A 20,990-nucleotide genomic window follows, 5' to 3' on the forward strand; every position below is an offset into this window, starting at 1 on the left:
TTATTTTGTTACCAAAATTCATCCTCTCAGACCCTCAGACGTGACATTGTGGAATGGTGGCTGCTAATTAGAAGCTGATTGGGCCAATATGAATTAAAAATCACATGGAACAGCCCTGTACTCCTCCTCTACTTCAAATTTTTATAGTAAAATAATGGTTTTCATACAGAGGACAACAGCCCAGCCCTCACTACAGGAAACATTTGAAAGTTGGGTGACATCTGAAAGTCTCTCTGAAAGACACTGTGCTGACTTTTAAAAAGTCTTTTCTTAATGGCTTTTTAAATAGAGCCTTTTATACAAAATTGATGTTTATATGTGGCTTTTCTCCTGTTTAATACTTCAAAACTCCAGGATACCCAAAAGCTCTCAGAGCCTTTTGCTGGAAGCAGCTCCACGGCTCCCCAGACCCCAATAATGTCATTACATGCAACTCTAGAGCCTCCACAAGCACATAACCAGATGAACAATAAAAAGTGAGCAAAAAAAAAAAAAAAAAAAAAAAAAAAAAAAAAAAATCCCATTAGGAATTAATTAACTGATGCTCAATTACATCCAGCCCTGCTCTGCCAGAGCCACTAACAAAATCAGCACGCCTGCAAAATGTGGGAAGGTTAAAAGAACAGATTAAGGATCCACAGAAAAAAAAAAAAAAAAAAAAAAAAAAAAAAAAAAAAAAAAAAAAAAAAAAAAAACAAAACACCAAAAAACACCACAAAAAACAAAACTCCACAGCATTTCTCTCGACACAATCGTCTCTTTTTTGTTTTATAAAGTTGAATGCATAGCACACTCCAGTCTTGTGTTTATGCTGTGTTTACTAATGCAGCCACATTTTAAAAAAATAAATTCCTGCCTGGTTAAATGCATGTTGTATTATAAAAGGGATTAGTTCTTCACTTTGTAGGATATGCTGAAATTCATACCAGAAACTCTCTTTAAAAGTAAAACTGTACCAGATGAACGACTCAAACATAGTTAAGGAGAGGATTTTCAGCTGTCTTTAAAAAGCACTTTTTCAATGTCTTGCTAAATTGACAAATCCACAACATTTGGTGTTGGTTTGGTTTTTAATATAGACAGTTTTATATAGGAAACACCCTCTTGGAATATGTAAACAACAAATAGAAGAGAAAGGAGGGGAGCTGGGGTTGGCAGGAAATATTATGTATTTATTTCTAAGTAACTACCACAATAAACACTGAAAAGCTTTGAATGAGAAATAAAGAGACTTCCTCTGCAGGATGGTTTTCAGATCATTTATTACCAATAAAGTAAAAGACACAAATTGAAAATCAGAAGGAGGGGGGTGGGAAACATCACAGACACCAAGAACACTTGCACAGAGCTAATCAGAGCTTTGCAAATGTTGGAACATAAATAATTTAAAAGGTATCTCTACCAATTAAAATATTCTTAAGAGGTACATATTAAGTTTGCTTGCTTTATAAAAACCAGGTGCTTTATCCTAAAACCGGAGCGTGGGGGGGTATTTTTGTGGGTTATTTCGCTTCTAACTGGGAACAACTAATGGCTACGACTTAAAACAACCTCCTCTTAGATCTGTCCCAAGTGGATTCACTGGGAGAGCATTTGTGGGAGCAATCCAGGGTCTGTGTTCTCCCAGAATCCTGAGTCCAGCAGCGACCAGCACCAGGAGCTGCTCCAGGAGTGAGATGTGGGGAGCGAGGGATGGAGCAACCCCATCCCACAGAGGAGAATATGAAACCCCTGGGGCTGTGGGGTGAGCTGGGCCTTCTGTTACACCACAAGGACATCCTGGGGCAGCAGTTAGGGCACAATTGCATCATCTGGTTAAGACACTTCTCCCCAGCCTTGCAGCCTGAGAGGAGAATGTTTGAGGTGATGCTGTTGCTGCTCTGAACTCCGGAGCGCTGCCTGCCCGGCTGTGTCCTCTCTCATCCTGGGGTTGTTTTGGGAGCTGCCTTTCTGAGGCAAGTACCAAAGGGAGAAGGATGTTCTTTTCTGAGCTAATAAATAAGTAAAAAAAACCCCTAACAACAGTAAAAAACCCCAAACCGTAAGAACCCAAGGTTTCCTTCCTGCTGCACTCTTTGTCTCCCAACTCCTTTCATTTCCCTGGGATACACTTCCACACCATCCATCACACTTGCACAAATACACGTTAAAGCACAGCTCAAGAACAGGCTCCCGAGGCTGCCACTGACAAAACTCACCCCTGGGGCTGTGCACTGCCAAGTCCTCTTGAAGAGCTGCTCCAGGACTGGTGCTGCACACCCACACCCCGGAGGAGTTTTGGAATATATGGAAAAGCAGTGTCTGGCTAAGACAGGTCTATCAGGTGTTTCTGAGAGATTACACCACACTAAAAACCCAGCACAACCCACCCTCCCCAAAGGAGATGCTCTCCACACTGTGCTCCTGTCAACACAGGGGAAAAAAAATAATAATCTGGGAAAAGAAGGAAACCTCTTCATCTTATTTTCATCAAGGCACACGACAAACGAACAGACAGACTTCCATAGGATCTGAAGCTATTCCCTTTGGTCCCCAAACTCACCACACCCTCAGGAGAGGTTTTCCAGCAGCCTGCAGACAGACAGGCAGAGGCTGCCCCATCCCAGTGACATCCCCGAGCCCAAGGACAAGGATTTGTGCCATGACAAGCTCAGTGGGGAAGCAGAGCTACAGCTCTGGGTTTTGCTCTGCACTACAAACCTGCCTGTCCCCTGCTCCTGTTCACCACAACAGTCTCACACCCAACCCAGCACCTCCTCTGCCATCCTGGGTCCCTCTGCCCAGCACTTTATCTGAGCCTTGCTTTGGTTACAGCTCCTTTAGTGCACACACCCACTTGTGGGCAAAAACAAGGCACTTGTGGTTTTCCACCTCCACATCACTGAGATCCAACAACACAGGGATAATTTCTGGCCTGGTGTTCTCTGTTACAAGCCTTGCTGCAGGCAGAGAAACACTTGCGTGTGTCACACAGAACACCCAAAGAACTGGAATCACACAATCCTGTCTCTGCTGCCTGGAGCTCTGCTCAGAACTCCTCTTCCTCCCAATTTACACCTTCACATGAATGCCAAATATGCTAACGTTTTTGTACGTATCAAATGCAGAATTCTGGGTTTTTTTGGTTTTTTTTTTTTCTCTGTTAGCCTTTTCCAGCAATTTCCAGGGGATGGTTCTTCTGGAGAAAACATGACCTAAACTGAAACAGTCCTGGTGGATTCCCTGCAAGACAGCGAACCGCCCTTATTTTTTTACACATCCCCACTTATTTTTTTTTTGCACAAAGCATCGAATGGATCTCCACCTGCCAGCCACTACCCCTCACCTACCAACTCTTCCCCTGGAAAAGCACTCCCCTGATCACCACGGGGAAAGGGGAGAGAACTCACGACTTTCGCAGGCAGAAAGGCCGAATCCCTTTTTTTTTTGCAAAAAAATCACATCCCCGCGGGGAAAAACCGGTCGCGACGCTGGGAAAAAGCAAGGAGCTAAGAGCTGAGAGAGAAGGCTCTGTGCCAGCTCAGAGTCAGCACAGGGCGTGGAGGGACAGACGAAAACAACCACGGAGGTCAACAACCATCGGGGCCGCCATCACCGCCGCCGAGACACTCGGAAGCCTCCAGCTCCACGCTGGAGAGGAACCTGCGGGCGGCCTTGCGGCAGTTGTAGTCCAGCGTGGTGGTGTAGACAGTCTTGGCGTGCTTGGGGTAGATGATGGTGGTGCTGGTGAAGCGGCGGGGCCGGTGCCGGGGCTCCAGGCGCACCTCGGCCCTGTAGCGGCGCCACGAGCAGTCGGGCACGCAGAGCACGGTCTGGCTGCACAAGGCCACGCTCAGCCCCACGGGCAGGTAGACGTCGGCGATGAAGTGCCTCTCCGAGTCGTATCTCACCGAGGAGGTGTACCTGTAACAGGAAAACAGGGTTTATTTTGTCCAATCCCTGATTTTTTTCCGGCTTTTTGTGTTATTTGGAATAGCTTCTCATAGGTTTTCACGTTGATGGAAGTGATGGTTTGTATACGGACGTTACTCTCTAGAGGAGGTGTACCTGCAACAGGAATCACAGGGTTTATTTTGTCCAATCCCTGATTTTTTTCGGCTTTTTATGTTTTTTGGAATAGTTTCTCGTAAGTTTTCATGTCGGCAAAAGTGATGGTTTGTAAACGGACATTGCTCTCTAGAGGAGGTGTACCTGCAACAGGAATACAGGGTTTATTTTGTCCAATCCCTGATCTTTTTTTGGCTTTTTGTGGTTTTTTGAAATAGTTTCTCATAGGTTTTCATGTCGATAAAGTGATGGTTTGTATATGGACATTGCTCTCTAGAGGAGGTGTACCTGCAAAGGGAATCACAGGGTTTATTTTGTCTGGCCCCTCCTGATCTTTTTTTGGCTTTTGGTGTTTTTTTTGGAATAGTTTCTGGTAGGTTTTCGCATTAATGAAAGTGATGGTTTGTAAACAGACATTGCTCTCTAGAGGAGGTGTACCTGCAACAGGAACACAGGGTTTATTTTGTCCAATCCCTGATCTTTTTCGGCTTTTTGTGGTTTTTTGGAATAGTTTCTTGAAAGTTTTCATGTCGGTAAAAGTGATGGTTTGTATACGGACATTGGTTTCTAGAGGAGGTGTACCTGCAAAGGGAATCACAGGGTTTTATTTTGTCTGGCCTCCCCGATCTTTTTTTTGGCTTTTTGTGGTTTTTGGAATAGTTTCTCATAGGTTTTCACATCGACAGAAGTGATGGTTTGTAAATGGTACGTTGCTCTCTAGAGGAAGGATAATTGATAGATTTCTGGTTTGGTCAGTAGCGTTAACTCCATTGTCCAATCCCTGATCAAACTCCAAGAACTATAGAAATCAAAGTCCCAAAATAAACATCCCTCTTTTTTGCTCTGACAACCTGACTGTGTGAGTGTCCTTCTTTTCATGTCTGTCTAACAACCCTTATTGTGGAATCAGAGGTGTTACAGGGAATTATTCACAGAATTACCAGGTTGGAAAAGACCTTCAAGATCATCGAGTCCAACTCAGCCTGAACACCTCAACTAAACCACAGCACCGAGTGCCACATCCAGGTTTTTTATAAACACAACCAGGGATCTGACTCCACCACCTCCCCAGGCAGACCATTCCAGTATTTTATCACTTTTTCCATTATTTTTACTAATATCCAACCTATATTTCCCTTGGTGCAGGTTGAGACTGTGTCCTCTCATTCTGTCTGTTGCTGCCTGGAGAATTCTGATGTAACTACAGGGGTTTTGTTGTAGTAGAGACAGAAAAGATCACCTGTTTCTTTATTCTTCACATTTTCTTTAACTTTATCTATCTCATTTTCTTTATGAAGAATCTTTATTCTTCACATTTATCAGAAGACATGGTTCTAATTGGTTAGTAGCTTATTGCAACTCAGTTCATTGCTTAGTAATGGCCGGTGTACGTGTCCATCAAAAACTTTCCTCTCTAGATGTGTTTACGTTCTCTTCTCCTGGGAAGAAGATGTTTCACACAGGTAGAAAGAATCTTTCTCCTCCCAAGGTACAAACTGGTTCCCACAGGAATAGATTGATTTGCAAGCTGATTCTCACTGTCACAATTCCTTTCTCACGGGAACTCACCAGGCTGGGTGTTGTTAGCTGTACCCAGGGCCTGAACCATGATTTTACATGATTTCTTTTGTCAGGTTTTACCCATATGCCACAAGGTTTAACTACAGCAGTGCCAATTGTACCTTGTAGCCAGGAGAGCATTTCTGTGCAGACAAGCTCCACAAGTCACGGAAACACACTCTTAAAACATTGTGTTGACCTCGTGCACAGGAATAACTCTGTGTAGTCTCAGGCCGATGATTCTTTATGTTTAGTAAATAACCTGAGTCAATAAAAGGCCAAAGTTTCATATTTGCATGGATGGATTCTGGCATCCCTGCAAAACATGGGACACTGAGGTGGACGAAGCAGGGCTGAGGGTGGGTTGCTGCAGGGGATTTGTGAGCTCTGCTCGTGGGGAAGAGGAGCTGTCGGGTTCCTCATCCCACCTCACGCAGAACCACCTGCTGGTGTCTTACACATCCACAGGATGAGACAAGAGCCTTATGTTAGCAGCATTCCCAGGATTATCACTGCTTAGCCCAGCTGACAGCACCACCAGAACTTCTTCTCAGCCCTGAGCTCTGCACAAACCTCCTGCAAACCCCTAAACCCAGAGGCTCTTGATCCACATTCAGGCTGGGCACATAAACATCCCAACTCCTCCGAGCACACGTTATCTCCTCAGCTTTTCCCTGCCAGGGATCACACAGGAGAGCTCTGCTATCACCCCTGGCACGGGGCACCCTCCAAAGATAAACTGCTGAAGATTCAGCTGGGCAGGAAAACACTCCGGATTGCACAGGCAAAGGGAAGTTTTCATCTCAGTGCTGAGACAACTCTGTGTTGGCTTTTCCACCCTGGGACAACTCTGTGTTGGCTTTTCCACCAAGCAAGGAGTTAACAGCCTCCAATTCCAGCCACAGCACAGCCTTTTTTCCCCACACCAGGACATACTTCTCCCTATCCTCCCCTGCATTAAGGTTCCATTTGATTTTATCAGCCTCCCTCTAATTGCACAGTCATCACCCGGGAGCCTTCTTTTCTCATTACTGCAAATCATGGTGTTCAAAGGAATAATTCACAGGCTGTGAAGTGATGCAGTGCATTAAAAAAAAAAAAAAGAATTATGCACTCCTCTGAATGTTACCATTTCCTTTAGCTCACACAGCTGTTAAGAGAGAAAGGGCTTATTATAAAACCATGAGGTTGCAAGAGCAAAATTTCTTTCCCTTAATGAAACCATCCTAGAAAGATCTTTGAAGCTCTTCCCTCACAATTACCTCCTGGTTAATCAGTTGAAGGGGAACATTCTGGAGCAGTGCAAGGAAGGAAAAGCAGGAGAGTAAAATATAAGAAAGTCTTCCTGGAAAAATAACCAACAAAACAACCACATGGGTGGGATTCAAAGAGGCTGAACACTCCTTTGGCCTGTACAAATGTCCAGGTCCAGGAATGTAGAGTTGCAGTGAACAATGGCTCTGCAAATAAATTAACCTGACTCACAGGCACTGATAAGGCCTAACTGCTCCTGCACAGGCAAACTGCTCTAACTCCCTCCAAAGGAGATGACTGTAGCACAATATTTACCTTATTTCCTTTGGCGGTAAAGGGTCAAACTCAACTCCTTCTCCAAAGGATAAAGGACACAACCTTGGCGGGCAGCTGGAGAGAACGGGGCTGGGAGAGAACACGGAACTCTGCAAAAAACAAACAAACAAAAAAATTGCAAAATGTTTCACTTTACCTTATTGTTGTAACTTTTTATGTTACAATGCAATATGTTCTCAGGAAAACAGATTTATTTATTTATCCCTTGTTGATGTTCACATTTACAGGAGGATCTGCTAGACCAAGACATGCTGCAGGTGCATCCTTTAGGCCTCTAAAGCATCCTAGAGATGACCAGGAGCATTTTTTGAAGATAAATTTCTAACTTCAGGAGCTTAATTCAGAGGAGCCACTCTGGGAAATGAGAGAGGAATGCAGAGCAGTCTGTTCCCTCTATTGACCCATGCTCAAGTTGTAACCAACATTTTATAGGGGTGTGTGAGAGTTCTCTCCTTGCTGAATCCACCCCACACACCCAGGGACAGAAAATTATCCCAGAAAATTATCCCACCGTGAGCTCCACATGAGCTACACCCTGGCTGCAGTTTGAAGGCATTAAATCCAACCTAATTCACACCCAGAGTGCCAGGAAGGAGAAACTCCTTCCCCTTGACTGGTGATTCATTGCCTGAGCCTGTGCCCCTCTCCTGACACCAATCCCACAGCCCGGGGAGAGCAGAGGGATGCAGGGAAGGGATGGAACCCATCCTGGAGGGATGGAACCCAAGCCTTCAGTGTGTTTTTGCAGCCACCTCTGTTTTTGCACACACCTCTGTGTGTTTACTATGAGGGGTTCGGGGAGTGGGAGCATCTTCCCCTCCCTGTGGCCTTTCCCAATTTCACAGCAGCACCCCTGGAGTAAAATCATGTTTTCCCTCCAAACCTGCAGTCCCCAAAGTATTTGTACCAGCAGCTCAACATCCAAAAGCTATTTGGTGAAAAACCGAATTAACTAAAATTATAGTTTATTCACAATAAAGTTACTGCTCCAGGTCACTCAGGAATAACAGGAATTCACTTCTCACAGGGATTTCCAAAGCCTTTCCCAGCCCGGAGCGGGGGCAGAGGAGTTTCCCTTGCAGTCAGAGCTTTATGAACACCCCAGTCCCCGGCGGGGCAGACACTCCGGGACAGCACAGAGAGCTCGGTTAGAACGGAGAGAAACGGCGGGGAGACTCTTCTATCCCATTCCCAGAGCGCCAGACCCGGCTTTCGAGTGTCCGGAGTGTCCGGAGTGTCCGGAGTGCCCGGGGTGCCCGCAGTGCCCGGAGGAGTGTCCGGAGTGCCCGGAGGAGTGTCCGGGGTGCCCGCAGTGCCCGGGGTGCCCGGAGGAGTGTCCGGAGTGTCCGGGGTGTCCGGGGTGCCCGCAGTGCCCGGCAGGCGCGGAGGGGCCGGTACTCACCGCAGCAGAGGCAGAGGGCGGTTCGGGCTCCGGGAGGCCGCCGGAGGAGCAGGAGCAGCAGGAGGCGGCGGAGGCGCGGTCGGGGCTGCCCGAGGGGAGCAGCCAGGGCGGCGGGGCCGGCCCGGGGCTGGGGGGCAGCCCGGAGTCGGGGCTGTCCAGGCCGGAGTCGCCCCGTTTCCTCATGTCCGGGAGGTCGGGCACCTCCCGCAGGCTGAGCCGCCCCACCATGGCCGGGCCGGGGGTGCTGTGCTGTGCTGTCCTGTCCTGCCCTGCCCTGCCCGGCCCCGCGGCGCTCCCGGCTCGGCTCAGCCCCGGCGGCGGCGGCGGCAACGGGCGGGCGGGGCCGGGCCGGGGAGGGGCCACCGGGGCGGGGGGCGGGTCCGGCCCGTGTCCCCCGCTGTCCCACCCCGTGCCCGTGTCCCCCGCTGTCCCACCCCCGCGTCCCACCGCTGTCCCACCCCCGTGTCCCCCGCTGTCCCACCCCCGTGCCCGCGTCCCGGTGGTGTTCTTGTAACCCGCCCGTGTCCCACTTCTGTCCCCGTGTCCCAGCCCTGTCTCTGTGTCCCACCTCTGTCCCCAAGTCCCATCTCTGTCCCTGTATCCCACCGGTGTCCCCATCCCACCGCTGTCCTATTTCTGTCCCTGTATCCCAGCGGTGTCCCCGTGTCCCGGGCTCTCCCCATCCTCGCCCTCCCCGCTGTCCCCGTCCCCCTGGTGTCCCCATCCCTGTCCCCCCGGTGCCCCCATCCCTGTCCCCCTGGTGTCCCATCCCTGTCCCCCCGGTGTCCCATCCCTGTCCCCCCAGTGTCCCATCCCTGTCCCCATAGTGTCCCATCCCTGTCCCCCTGGTGTCCCCATCCCTGTCCCCCCGGTGTCCCCATCCCTGTCCCCCCGGTGTCCCCATCCCCGTCCCCCTGGTGTCCCATCCCTGTCCCCCCGGTGTCCCCATCCCTGTCCCCCCGGTGTCCCCATCCCCGTCCCCCCGGTGTCCCTGTCCCCCCGGTGTCCCATCCCTGTCCCCCTGGTGTCCCCATCCCCGTCCCCCTGGTGTCCCCATCCCTGTCCCCCCGGTGTCCCCATCCCCGTCCCCCCGGTGTCCCCATCCCGCTCTCTCTCCTCCCCACTCCCCAGCATTCAAACAGCCTCCCCTAATTGCGTTTTTCAGGCAAAGCTGCCCAAGCCGAAACAAGAGAACAGAAGGAAAAAAGGTCTTTCTAGCACTACAGGAGACCGAGGGGAACCTTTTTTTTTTTTTTTTTTTTTTTTGGAAAATCCTAATGAAATAATTGCGCCATGTCATCAGATTCGGTGGGGGAATACTGTGGTGGAGGGAGAGCAACCCTGCAGGCGGCCAAAGTCAACACTCCCTGCACAGAGAGCAGCAGTCTGGGCCCAGCACAAGTGAACCCAAACCTCTGAAAAAAAAATAAAAAAAATAAAAATAATAAAAAAAAATTCCTTCCTTGCCCCAAAATTAAAAGCAGAGCAGAAGTTTCAGCCGTAGGCGTCTGTGGTTTGCAGCTATGCGGTGCTGGGAACTCCGGAGACTTCCTCAAGGAATTTACATTCCTTTGAAGAAATACTATGAGGCTGTTTGTCTTCGCTGAAAAATGCAGATGGAAAGAAAAGGGACATGAAGGATTTTGACTGAAATCTTTGGGGTCTGAGCAAATGTGCTGGACAGGTGTTTTCTTCCTTTTAGTTTAAGTGTATCCCCCTCAAAAAAAAAGAAAAGGGATGCCGGTCTCTGCAAGCAATAGGAAAACTGATCACTCCTCACTCCAAAATCTCCCATAAAAGCCCTTTATGAAATCAGATGCCTTGGAAGGCACTGGAGCAGTTTCCAGATGAACACAATCATCATTTCAGAGCTGCTGTGCAGCTCCTGGGTGAAAACCCACACTGCAACAACCCACTAAAATGGAATTTAAGAGGGGGAACTTATGGCACGTCCCAGCAGTCACCTCTGAGAGCTGGGGGTGCTCCCACAGCCACTCCCATGGGGATCAGGGTCCAAGGGAGATGGATCTCAGTGCCTGGGATAAGCAGAGCTCCTGGAAATCTTTCTGCTCCTTATCTTCTAGCAAAAAAACCCAATTCCTGTTCTGGCATGGCTTGACACAAAGGGTAGTTTTTTTATGCCCTTCCAGGTTTTCATTTCTGGGCTTTGTAGCCCACCCGAGGGTCTCCTGCATCCAGACCTACCAATCTCCCTGCGAGGATGAAAAGGAACTGTTTAAGCAGAATTTTAACTGCTCAATAACTCCAACACCATTGAGTCACTGTGTACAGGGGCTCTGCCTTCCAGGCCGTGTACTCTGCCCTCTCGGAAAGTCTGACTGCTTTAAAGTCCCTCAAACTGTACCAAGCAGTGCCATCCCTGATGGCATTGGAAATCTTTTTTTTTTTTCCCTGGCCTGTTTGCCCACGTTATTTACTCTTTAACTGCCCACACACAGGCAGGACAGGGCAGACACAAGTCTCTTATCAGGATCCTCCTTCCATAATAAAGGACTTTCCACCAGGCTGGGTGTACACAGCTTAATCAGCAACTGAACCACAGGCAGAGACTTTCACTGGGAGAAGCAAACCAAAAAGATCCTGTGTCATTTGAAAACGATGGAAAGTTATTTCCAGAGGATGGGGAATGCCAGGGGAGCTGGGGAATGCCAGGGCTGTGTCACAGAGGAGCTCTGCTCACCCAACACTGGGATTGATGGCAAGGGATGAGCATTGACTGAAGCTGCTGAGGTTTCATCAGCTTTTACAGCCCTGCTGCCACCGCCCTGGTGGAGCCAAGCAAAGGCTCGTGGAGGTTTGGACATCGTCACTTGGATGCTCAGAGTCCTGGCTGTAAATCCGGGGAAAGAAAGGAACACCCAGCGCCCGGCGCTGCCCAAGGGTGGAGAGGGCAGGACCGCCAGGAGAAAAAGCAAATGAGTCATTAAAATCTCCCCAGCGAAAAAGGAGCTGCTCCGGCGTCATGCAGAGCGTGGAAAGAAAGGCACTACCCTTTAATTAATTTCTAAGGAAAAAATGAGGATCTCTCAGACATCGCTCCCACAGTGGCAGACAGCAGAAATGATGTGATTATTTAGGGGCACAAGGTCGGGAGTGCTGAGCCACCCACGAGGTGAGAGGAGCTGCTGTGAATTCAGATGCTGCCAGGGAAGGTGGGAAAGGAGCTGCAGGAGCAGATGGACAGCAGGGAGTGCTGGGTCCAAGCACATTTTGGGTGAGGTCCATCCCAGCCACTGGGATTTGCAGCCGTACAGAAAACACCCAGCAATGAGCATCAGTGAAGCATTTAATTCATTTTAGTGTCACACCCCACGTACAGCCAGAATTACACCCCGGCCTGAAACCATAAAAAGTGGAATTTTGTACAGAAAACACATAATCATCCTTTATTCCCCAAAGCTGTAAACTCCAAGGAGCTAATGCACAAATAGAGACCTGCCAAATCTAATAAACACCCAAGAGCCAGGGGCACAAAACTCTTACAGCAGAAGTAGAAAACTGTGGATTTGCTCTCCGAAAGTGGAACTCCAAAAAAAAACACCCAGCCCTGCAGCGTTCTTCAAAGGCTGAAAGGAAAAATTCATTTCTCTCTTTATTTCCTCTTATCTACGGAATGAAATGCAGAGAATGAAATGGGGGAAGCCTTTGGGTAAGACACACAATGATAACTCCAACATCGTTTTCAGCTATTCATAATTTAGTGAGAGACTTTAGCCTTAGACAAAGCAAAGAAAAATTCATCTAAAATAAATTATTCATCCCCTCAAGGGAATAATGAATCTCTGCAAACCCGTGTTTCCCTCCTCTCCAGCTCTGCAGTGTGGTAACTCCTGAGGCATCCTGCACATGCACCTTGACATGATCTGTCCTTGTGGAACAGCTGCTCAGAATCCCAATGTGCCTTCAACCATCCCTTGTCACCTAACAGGGAATCAGGAGAGGAAGTAAAGGAGGCAACAGCAGATTTGGAAAACTGGAGTGATGAGAAGCTGCTGTCCCTCCCCACAGGGGCTGTTACTGCTGCTCCTCACTCCCCATCCCACTGAAGCTCTGGGTTTGGGTGGATGGAGCTCACGTTCCTGGAGTCTGATCTCCTCCTCCCTGAGGTGCAGCAGTGGTTTTTACAATCCCTGTGAGTACAGCTCCTAAATAAATACAGTCCTAAGGCCCAAACTTGCCCTGGTGGGGAGCACAACCCTCCCAGGAAGGCATCTGACAGAATGGTTCTTCCTCACTGTACCTGCCTCATGGTACAGAACTTCTCTTTCCTGTTCATGCAAGTGAAGCTTGAGTTAAATAACACAGGCACCTGGTTGACCTGCCCTAAGCCCATGTGGGGTTCACTCATGGTTGGACAGATGCCTTCAAAGCCTCCCAGAAAAGGGCACAGAGGAGTTTGGGAAGAAATCCAGCAGTGCCAATGACAAGGTGAGGCCTCCCTGCATGGAGACTCCTTGGGGAAGCATCCACTGATCCCAACTCTGCTCTGTCTGGGAGCCAGGAGCTGGGCCATGGGGAAGAGGGGCCTGGGTTATCCAAAATATTTCACTGCTGGTTCTCCTCCCCTCTGCACTGCTGCAAAGCTGAAACTCAGAGGAGCAGCAGGAGGAGGAGGAGGGCCTCAAAGCTTGAATGGCCTTGGCTCCCTGATAGAGCCAACATTTCCAGCACCTCTCCTTGCAGAGCAGCAGAGGTGCCAAGGTGACACATCCCTGCTCTGGACACGCCAGCTGGAGTGAGAATGAGGGGCTGGAGCAGTCTGACACTTGCTCCATGAAGGGCTCTTTGTGGAGAGAGGGAGAGATGCTGGCCAGGAAGGATGGGAACTCCCACTGGGGACAGCGGGTGAGCCCAGCACACGCCAGGGAAATACCAAGCAGCTGGAGAGGGCTCCACACATGTCCTGCTTGGCCTTTAAGCTCTAACAGCAGCCAAGTCTGCCAGCTGGTTGGCAGGAGCTTTGCCAAGGTGCAGAAGGCATTAATTCAGCCTTTTCCTCCTGTTCTGAAAAGGATTTGCCTTGCTGTTTCACGGTGCTTTATGCATGCCTGTCCTGGGAGCAGGGGAGAAGTCTGCCTTGGGTTCCCTCCTGGGCATCTCATTGATTCAGGGGAGCTGCAGATGCCAGATCCCAGCTGTTAAAAGGGTTGGGGTTTTGGTGGTGGTGGTGATGATTTGGGGTTGGTTCCCTCCACCCCACAATAAATAATGAATCAGAGGAAGAGCTCTGCAGCAGGGAGTGAGCAGTAACACAGAACTGAGGCAAAACCCCTCAGTGCTGCAGCAGGAGCTCAGCCAGGCTAAAAGCTGCCACACCAAGCGTATCACAGCCAGACAGTGTCCGAATCCACCTAAATCGTTTCTGTAGCTGCTGCCTTCCAGATGCCTCTTATTTCCTCCACCACGTGGAGCTGGCAGTGTCCTGATTTTCACTCCTGCTAAGCTAAGAGCCAACACCTTGCTCAGATCCTTCCTCGGTGGCAGGAACACGACGGTTACGAGATCACAGGGACTGGGAGTGACAGTGCACAGCACGCCGTAAATCACCAGCCTGATGAGCTCTGCTGCCTCCAGCCCTGAAAGTTCCTTTCCCTCCGCTCCCTTCAGAGTCTCTTCTTGATGAGTTTCTCCAGTTTGCGGATGCGGGAGGATTCCTGCTCGGGCGTGGGAGCGCCCAGCGAGAGGGAGCCGGCGCCGTCCCCGCCGGGAGGAGGAGCTGGGAGGCGCAGGCGGAAAAGGTCCAACATGCTGCTCTGCTCACTCCTCTTCAGGCCCTGGGGGAGAGAAGGGAGACAAGCACAGCACTCACTGAGCTGGGAGCAGCTGCAGCACAGCCCGGGTCAAACCTTCCCTCCCTCCTGCTCACCCACCAAAGACCTCTGGATGACCCCCCCGAGCTCAGCCCCAGGAGAGGAGCAGGTATGAAAATGTGAAATGAATTGGAAACTTTTTCTGCAGTGGCGACTCTGCTTTCGGAGTGAAGATACACTTGTCTTACAGTGCTTCTTCCCACCCCTCAGAAATGCGCACTGAAATGAAGTTTCAGCCCATTTCACACTGAAATAAAGTCTCCAGCAATCCCAAAGCAGCACTAGAGGATGAGCAGAAGCCCTGGACAGGTTCTGACCTTCATGTCGAGGATCTTCTGGAATGTGTCAGTGCTGCAGTCAGCGAGGAGCTTGATATAATTGTCCACAAACACAACTGGGGGCTCATGTGGAGCCATCACCACCTGCCAAGACCAGGAACAAGAAATCAGACAAATAATAGGAATTAAAGGCAGTGCTCAGTCAACCCTGGCACAGGAGTGACAACAGGACTGGCTCCTAAAATAAAATGCTCAAGGAACAAGAAAGAGGCTGTTCATGAGAGAGGTAGGCTCTGCATCATGTTTCAAAGAGCAGCAGGACTTTGCCTGTGGCCTGTGGGCTGGCAGGCACTGGGGTATTGTTAAAGCTCAAGATTTGATCGTGTTGCACGGGGAAGACAAGCTGGGGAGTCACGCAGGGGACAGAACTGACAGTGCTGGTGACACTCACAAAGTCCCCAGAGATCAGGGAGCCTGGACACGGTCCAGATCCTCACTTTGGCTGCATGTCCCTCTTCTCCCTCCTGCCTGGAGGCACAGGGGAATATGACAACACTCTCTGGTCACTCTTTCATTCCCCAGGAGAGTGTGGGCCAGAGCTCCCTGCTCTGCAGCTCCCCTGACATGTCACCAGTGGGTGAGCAGTGCCACACACATCCACTCTGTCCTCTTGGACACTCCTCTGGAGAGACTGGGATGAAGGATGGGAACCCCCCACCAACATCTGCTCAGGAGCAATCGTAAAAAAAAAGGAAAAAAATCAAAATAGCCTCAAAGCTGGTAAGATGATCCCTCACTGATGTGCTTTTCTAACACACACAGGAAGCTCCACAGAGAACACATCTTTTGATAATGCTGGGCAGCCAAACCATATTTTGGGGAAGAGTGTGTCTGTGTGTGTGTGTGTGTAAATGGGCAGAAACAGCACCAGACCAGGCTCTTCCCTGTCTCCAAAAACATTTCCATATGTTTGCACTGACCCAGCTCACCCCACACTGTATGCTGTCACCAAGACATTTCTTTCTTTTCCCTGCACTTCAGACCACTGAAACATCATAGCCGTGTATACACTTATAAATCCTTAATTTACAGCCCTTGTAAAAACCTTCTGCCAAGATGAAAAGCTGGAGCTTCAGACAGCGTGGCCAGAGGGGAAGGGGAAGAGCTCTGTGGGATGTGCCTGGCCCAGCACCCCCCTCCCCACTCCCATCTCAGCTCAATGGATCTGTTTGTGCTGCCCATGGGCCCAAAGTGTGTCTGCCTGAATTTCCTGCCCCAAAACAAGCCTGGGAACACACACTGTGCCTCCCAGTGATGTTAGCCTGTGGCTGTTTGATTTGCAGACACAGAGCCCTCCCCTGGGGCCAGGAGTGCTTTGTGCAGCAGCAGGGCCAGCACGGGCTGTGTGACACAGCAGTGCCACTGCTGCTGCACAGCCTGGGGACCTGCAGCACTCCATGTGCTGCTAAGGGTAGACAAATTAACTCCATTACTCTTCTGATTCACACAGGAGCTCCAAGGAAAGACCTGTTCTGTATGCAGCAGGCACAAATCTTCCCTGCTCCCGTTAAAACAAACCAGGACATTTTTATTCAGGTCATTTCTAAGAAAATTTAGACTACAATTCACTAACAGCTCAGTCACGTTACTCCAAGAGCTGGAGAGCTGATGTCTGAATCCAGAGCACAAACTCAGCTGTGACATTCCCCTGGGCTTGGGAGCAAAGCCACACTGAGCAGGAGGCAAAGAGGGACAGCTCAGGCTCCTCACCCCCCCTTGCCTTGGCTGTGCTTTACAGGAGGCTCTGCCTGGCAGCTGCCTGACCCCAGGTCCCATTAATTCCCTCACAGGAATGCCTTCCCAGCATTGCTGGCGAGCAGGGGACAATCCCATCACCCAGGAGGGTACAACTGCCCAGCTCCAACAGCACCTCCTGGGATCAAACCTGCCCTCTCACTCCAGCACCAACTGGGAAGGGAAGATTGCTAGGCCTGTTGCTTTTGACGAAGACAACACAACTGCTTTTGGGTCATTTTCCAGGCAGCAGGTCTGGAAAATAAAAAAGGGCTCTGGTGAATACAGTAACCCAGACATGTTTGCACTGGCTGTTACACTAGACAGTAAACAGGTGACTCAAGCACAGCTTGGCTCCCCCTGCGTGACAGAGTCTGCACAAAGGCCTGGAGTAACCTGAACCCTGGGGTTTGCCCCACAGCACACACTCAGGGATGCAAACTCTGATTTCCACAACCTCCTCAGGGAACCTGGTGCCTCAACTCTCCTCTAGCCAGCAGAAGTTGAACCTTCAGTTGCCTTGAAGAGTGAGGGTGAGAACTCCAATGTGATATTAGAAGAGAGTGGGGGGCAAACCCAAGGGGAGTGAGGCAGCTCTGTAGAGCAGCTGGCAGAGGCCCTGGGCAGGCTCACAAACGTTCATGTGCAATTGCAGATTGCTGCATTCAAAGGAAGGGCCCCCTGGAATTCATTTGCTGTGATTCCCAGTCCAGCAGTCTGGCTGGCAGGTTATCAAAAGTCTTGAGTTACCTTCAGGATCATTTCAGCCCGAGTCATGCCTTTCACCACTATCTTTGTGTAGCTGGCAGGAGCCTTCCTCACCACTTGGGACCCAATGGAGGGCAGATCCAGGAGAACCATCTTCAGAGAGTGAGTGTCCAGCAGCAGCTGCAAGAGTTAACCACACTCTGTTACTCGAGCTCCTTCTACCAACATCCATCATCTGCTGCAACCCAATGTCATTAAAAGTTTAAAAAAGTTTAAAAGTTTAACACTTCCCACACTGGAAGAAGTCCTGGGAATTGGAGTGCAGGAGCAGGAGGGACTGACCCATGTAATGACACTTCCAGGAGACATCATCACCCATGGCTACACATCAGCATCGTGGTTGATTTTAACAGAGCACCTCTCTGCTGACTGGAAATGACTTATGGCAGCCCAACATCTGACACATCAGGCACAGATTTCCAGTCCTTCCCCCCAACAGTATGAAGTGAAACAATCTTGATTACCTGGAGCTGCACCACGATTTAGATACTGAGGTCAAATGAACTAACACCACGCTTCCTCCTGCACCCAGCCACCCACACTGACAGGTTTTCTGCCTTTACTCAACCCCTTGATTGGGGTTTCTTTCCTTAAAAACTGTCACACAATACACCTACACTGAGAACTGCTCACAGCCTGGATGTTGTTTGTTACTACCCCAGCAAATAAATAAGCAGCAGCCATGAAACTGAGCCCAGACAGAGCAGCACTGTCTCATGACAAAATGCTGTGGGTCAGGGCTCCTTAGAGCAAAATTAACCCAAATCCCACACTCCTCTGATTGCACAAAGGATGTCTGAAGAGACAAGACCAGTGAAGAACAGAAATCTGAAATCAAACTAGAGGAAGAGCAGCCCAATTTATGTAGAGAGCAGTGAGTGTGAAAGCCCACTGGGCTGTCAGAACACCCAGAGCATTTCCCCTAAAAGGGAGCTGGTGGAAGCTCCTTCTGGAGGAACACAAAACATCCTGGGCACTGCAGAAGCCCCAGCAGTGACCACAGCAATGTGAACACTGGCCTCAGCATGTGTGGGAATTCAGAGAACCCAAAGGACTGGGCTGTGGAGGAGGAGGAGGAGAGGCAGGTCAGGCTGGCTGCAATCTGGACCCCGTTATCTGTGTGCTGTGTCCTTGCTGGGTGCTGCCTCTCCTTGGTTTGCATGAGGAGAACTGATACCACCAATCTCCTCCTGGGAAGCCAGGAAAGCACAGCACAGATGAGCAGCTCTGGAGCCCACAGCTCAGGCTGCCATGGCTGGATTCCTGTGTGTCTACCAGGGATCCCAGAGAAGGAGACATTCCAAGGTTGGGGAATTCACACCTTTCCCACATGAACTCTCTCATGGCTGACAGGAGCTCTGCACACTCTGTAGCCTCTCCCACAGGCACAGCTCTTGCAGACTCTGTCCCTTCACTCCATTTCCCACCATAACCCACTCCAGGTCCCTGGAATTGCTAACTCACTGCCAAGGCTCACTGGGATGCAGAGTTGTTAAGTCAGAGAGGAAAACAAAACCCCACAGGCCTTGCTCTCTGCACTGAGCACTGAATACCTCCATAAATATCACCCCAGTATTCATATTCCAACCATAATTATTAGCAAACAGCAGGAAAAGCTGTGTGTAGGACCAGAAAGGCCAGGAAAATGCATTCCCCAGCAACATTTGCCCCAGGGAGGAGAAAGTGGCATGGAAAGATATTGGTGGGTGACCAGGGGGGGTCCAAAGACTTTAAGGGAACTGAGGTTCTACAAGCTGCAGAGAGACAGATCAGCTACTGAGACCTCTGTACCTCCAGCCCCAGGGAGGTATGGCCCACTTCTAATGAGATGTATTCACTGGGAATCAGGCTAATAAAACCCTTCCCATCTGCTTTAAAGAACCAAATTGGGCCTGTTACTCCCATACAGCAATATTGAAAGCTTTTAACATTAGACACAAGCCCACTGCTGGTTAATCACTTGAGAAGCTTATTTAAAAAAGACTCCCTTTAATCACTCTCAGGTTATTGCTCATCACACAAGACGAGCAGGCACCGAGCTTTGCTTTCCTCGTTTGCTTTCCATTAAGGACGAGGAAGGTTTTGATGTAAAGCTCCTGTTTCATTTTACAGACACTGCTCAGAACCATCTTTGATGCCTAAAACCCAAGCAGCTTTGAAGGCACCCATTTGAAGTTCACTGAGGTCCCATTACAGATGCTTCTGCTTTTTTTTTTTTTTTTTTTTTTTTTGCTTTTGCTTTTACTTTTTTTGGGTTTTTTTTATGAGTCCACAGGGTTAATAAGCTCTATGTGCAGGGGACAGATGAAATCCTGCCTCTTCCAAATCCCATCCTCACAGCAGCAGGGTCCAGCCCATAGGCAGGGAGAGAGATGCCTCAATTTCTTGAACTCAAAAGCCATCAAATATGACAGACAAAGCACCTTTTTCTCCTTACCTGCTCTGCACCCACCATGCTGATAGGTTTGCACTTGAAGAGATGGTTAATGAACTTGGGAATGAAGGAGCTGCACAGGAGAGATACAAAATGACACGATTACATAAGAATATTTGCAGTCAGACAGTCTTGTGTGGTGACAAAGCATGCAGAACCAAACCAGGATGGCTTCCACAGAGACACTCTGAGTCCCAGCTTCCCAAGCTGATTCCAGACATATTAAATATACTAAATAAAAAAAAAAATCCCAACCCTAGGCAAAGTGCTTTTGCTTTAATTCCCTCCTGATCCAAAAGTTTATTGAGAAGCTGCACACACACATTAGGTAAATAAACTGCTATAAACAAAATAGGAGGCATTACAATAAAAGGTCAGCAAACAAACTATTGTGCATCATAAAAACAACAACACACCAGGATTAGTCTCACTGCTCATGAGTGGATGTGTCTTGACTGCATCCAGAAACCTACATTTTCCTGCACACAATTAATTCCATAACATGCATATTACACACTGAACTTGAGGTCCAGCCAAGGCTGGAGGTCTGCTGGGCCCTGGATACTCACACAGAGGCACCCTTCCAGAAAGCTCCTGGCCAACACAATCAAGACAAGAAAAAGTTTTGTGAGAAGGAAAACACCATTACCATATTTTACTGTCATGGACTCCAGACTCAGAAAAATGACTGCCCAAGCAGAGAGAGCTTGGTGAGGATGGAAGCTCAATATTCACCACCTCAGAGCATCAGCTTTTAGCTTTTTGCCTCTTGATTTGAGGCTTTGGAGCAGTTTCATTCCTCAGTGGAGAAGCAGATGCTTCCTCCCAGCAAAAGCACTTCTTGGGCAAGCTCCTGCCCAAATATTCCACCAAAGAGCAGCACCAGGAAAGCTCAGGAGCTGCAGGAGCAACAAACTCTGTCAGGACCACACCACTTGAACAAGCCTTCCTCCTGCTGCCTTGTTTTTAATGTACTCTGCTCCTTTCACATGTCCTCCTTTGGCTGAACGCCTGCAGGGCTCACATTTCCATGACCTGGTGGCAGCTCTTAGATTTTTAATGGCTCTGTGCTAAGAGAGTATCAGCCAGTCTGGTTGCTGTGCTTTGGACTGAGGCTGCTCATGATGATGATGATCTAAATTCAGCGCGGTTTCCCCCCTTGCATCTGTTAAGCTTTTTGTTTCCTCCCCACAAAGCAAAGGAGCACGGACAGCATCTTGTTTGTCCTGCCACCTGTTTTCCAAGCCAGGACATCCATTTCTCATCCTTTCTCATGGAAGAGTGAC

The 20,990-nt window shown here is 49.3% G+C and overlaps 2 protein-coding genes across 2 annotated transcripts in view; both read right to left on the minus strand.

Annotated features, from left to right (window-relative positions):
• Positions 1-1,232: 1,232 nt before the first annotated feature.
• RFLNB (refilin B) lies at positions 1,233-8,827 on the minus strand (the record flags this gene model as incomplete). Its single annotated transcript, XM_083875368.1, has 3 exons — positions 1,233-3,903; positions 7,177-7,286; positions 8,600-8,827. The coding sequence occupies 3 exons, from the start codon at positions 8,825-8,827 to the stop codon at positions 3,570-3,572; spliced, it is 672 nt and encodes a 223-aa protein (XP_083731494.1). The 3' UTR covers positions 1,233-3,569.
• Positions 8,828-11,888: 3,061 nt separating this feature from the next.
• VPS53 (VPS53 subunit of GARP complex) overlaps positions 11,889-20,990 on the minus strand; it is a 64,210-nt gene continuing 55,108 nt past the window's right edge. The window contains exons 19-22 of the mRNA XM_083875065.1: positions 19,708-19,777; positions 17,253-17,390; positions 14,748-14,852; positions 11,889-14,394 (exon numbers count right to left, since the gene is read on the minus strand). Of these exons, the coding sequence (XP_083731191.1) occupies positions 14,224-14,394; positions 14,748-14,852; positions 17,253-17,390; positions 19,708-19,777 (484 nt within the window). The 3' untranslated portion in view covers positions 11,889-14,223. The remainder of the gene's footprint in view (positions 14,395-14,747; positions 14,853-17,252; positions 17,391-19,707; positions 19,778-20,990) is intronic.

Source organism: Zosterops lateralis (genome assembly GCF_965231275.1).
Source record: "Zosterops lateralis genome assembly, chromosome: 19".
In the NCBI taxonomy this organism is placed as follows: domain Eukaryota; kingdom Metazoa; phylum Chordata; class Aves; order Passeriformes; family Zosteropidae; genus Zosterops; species Zosterops lateralis.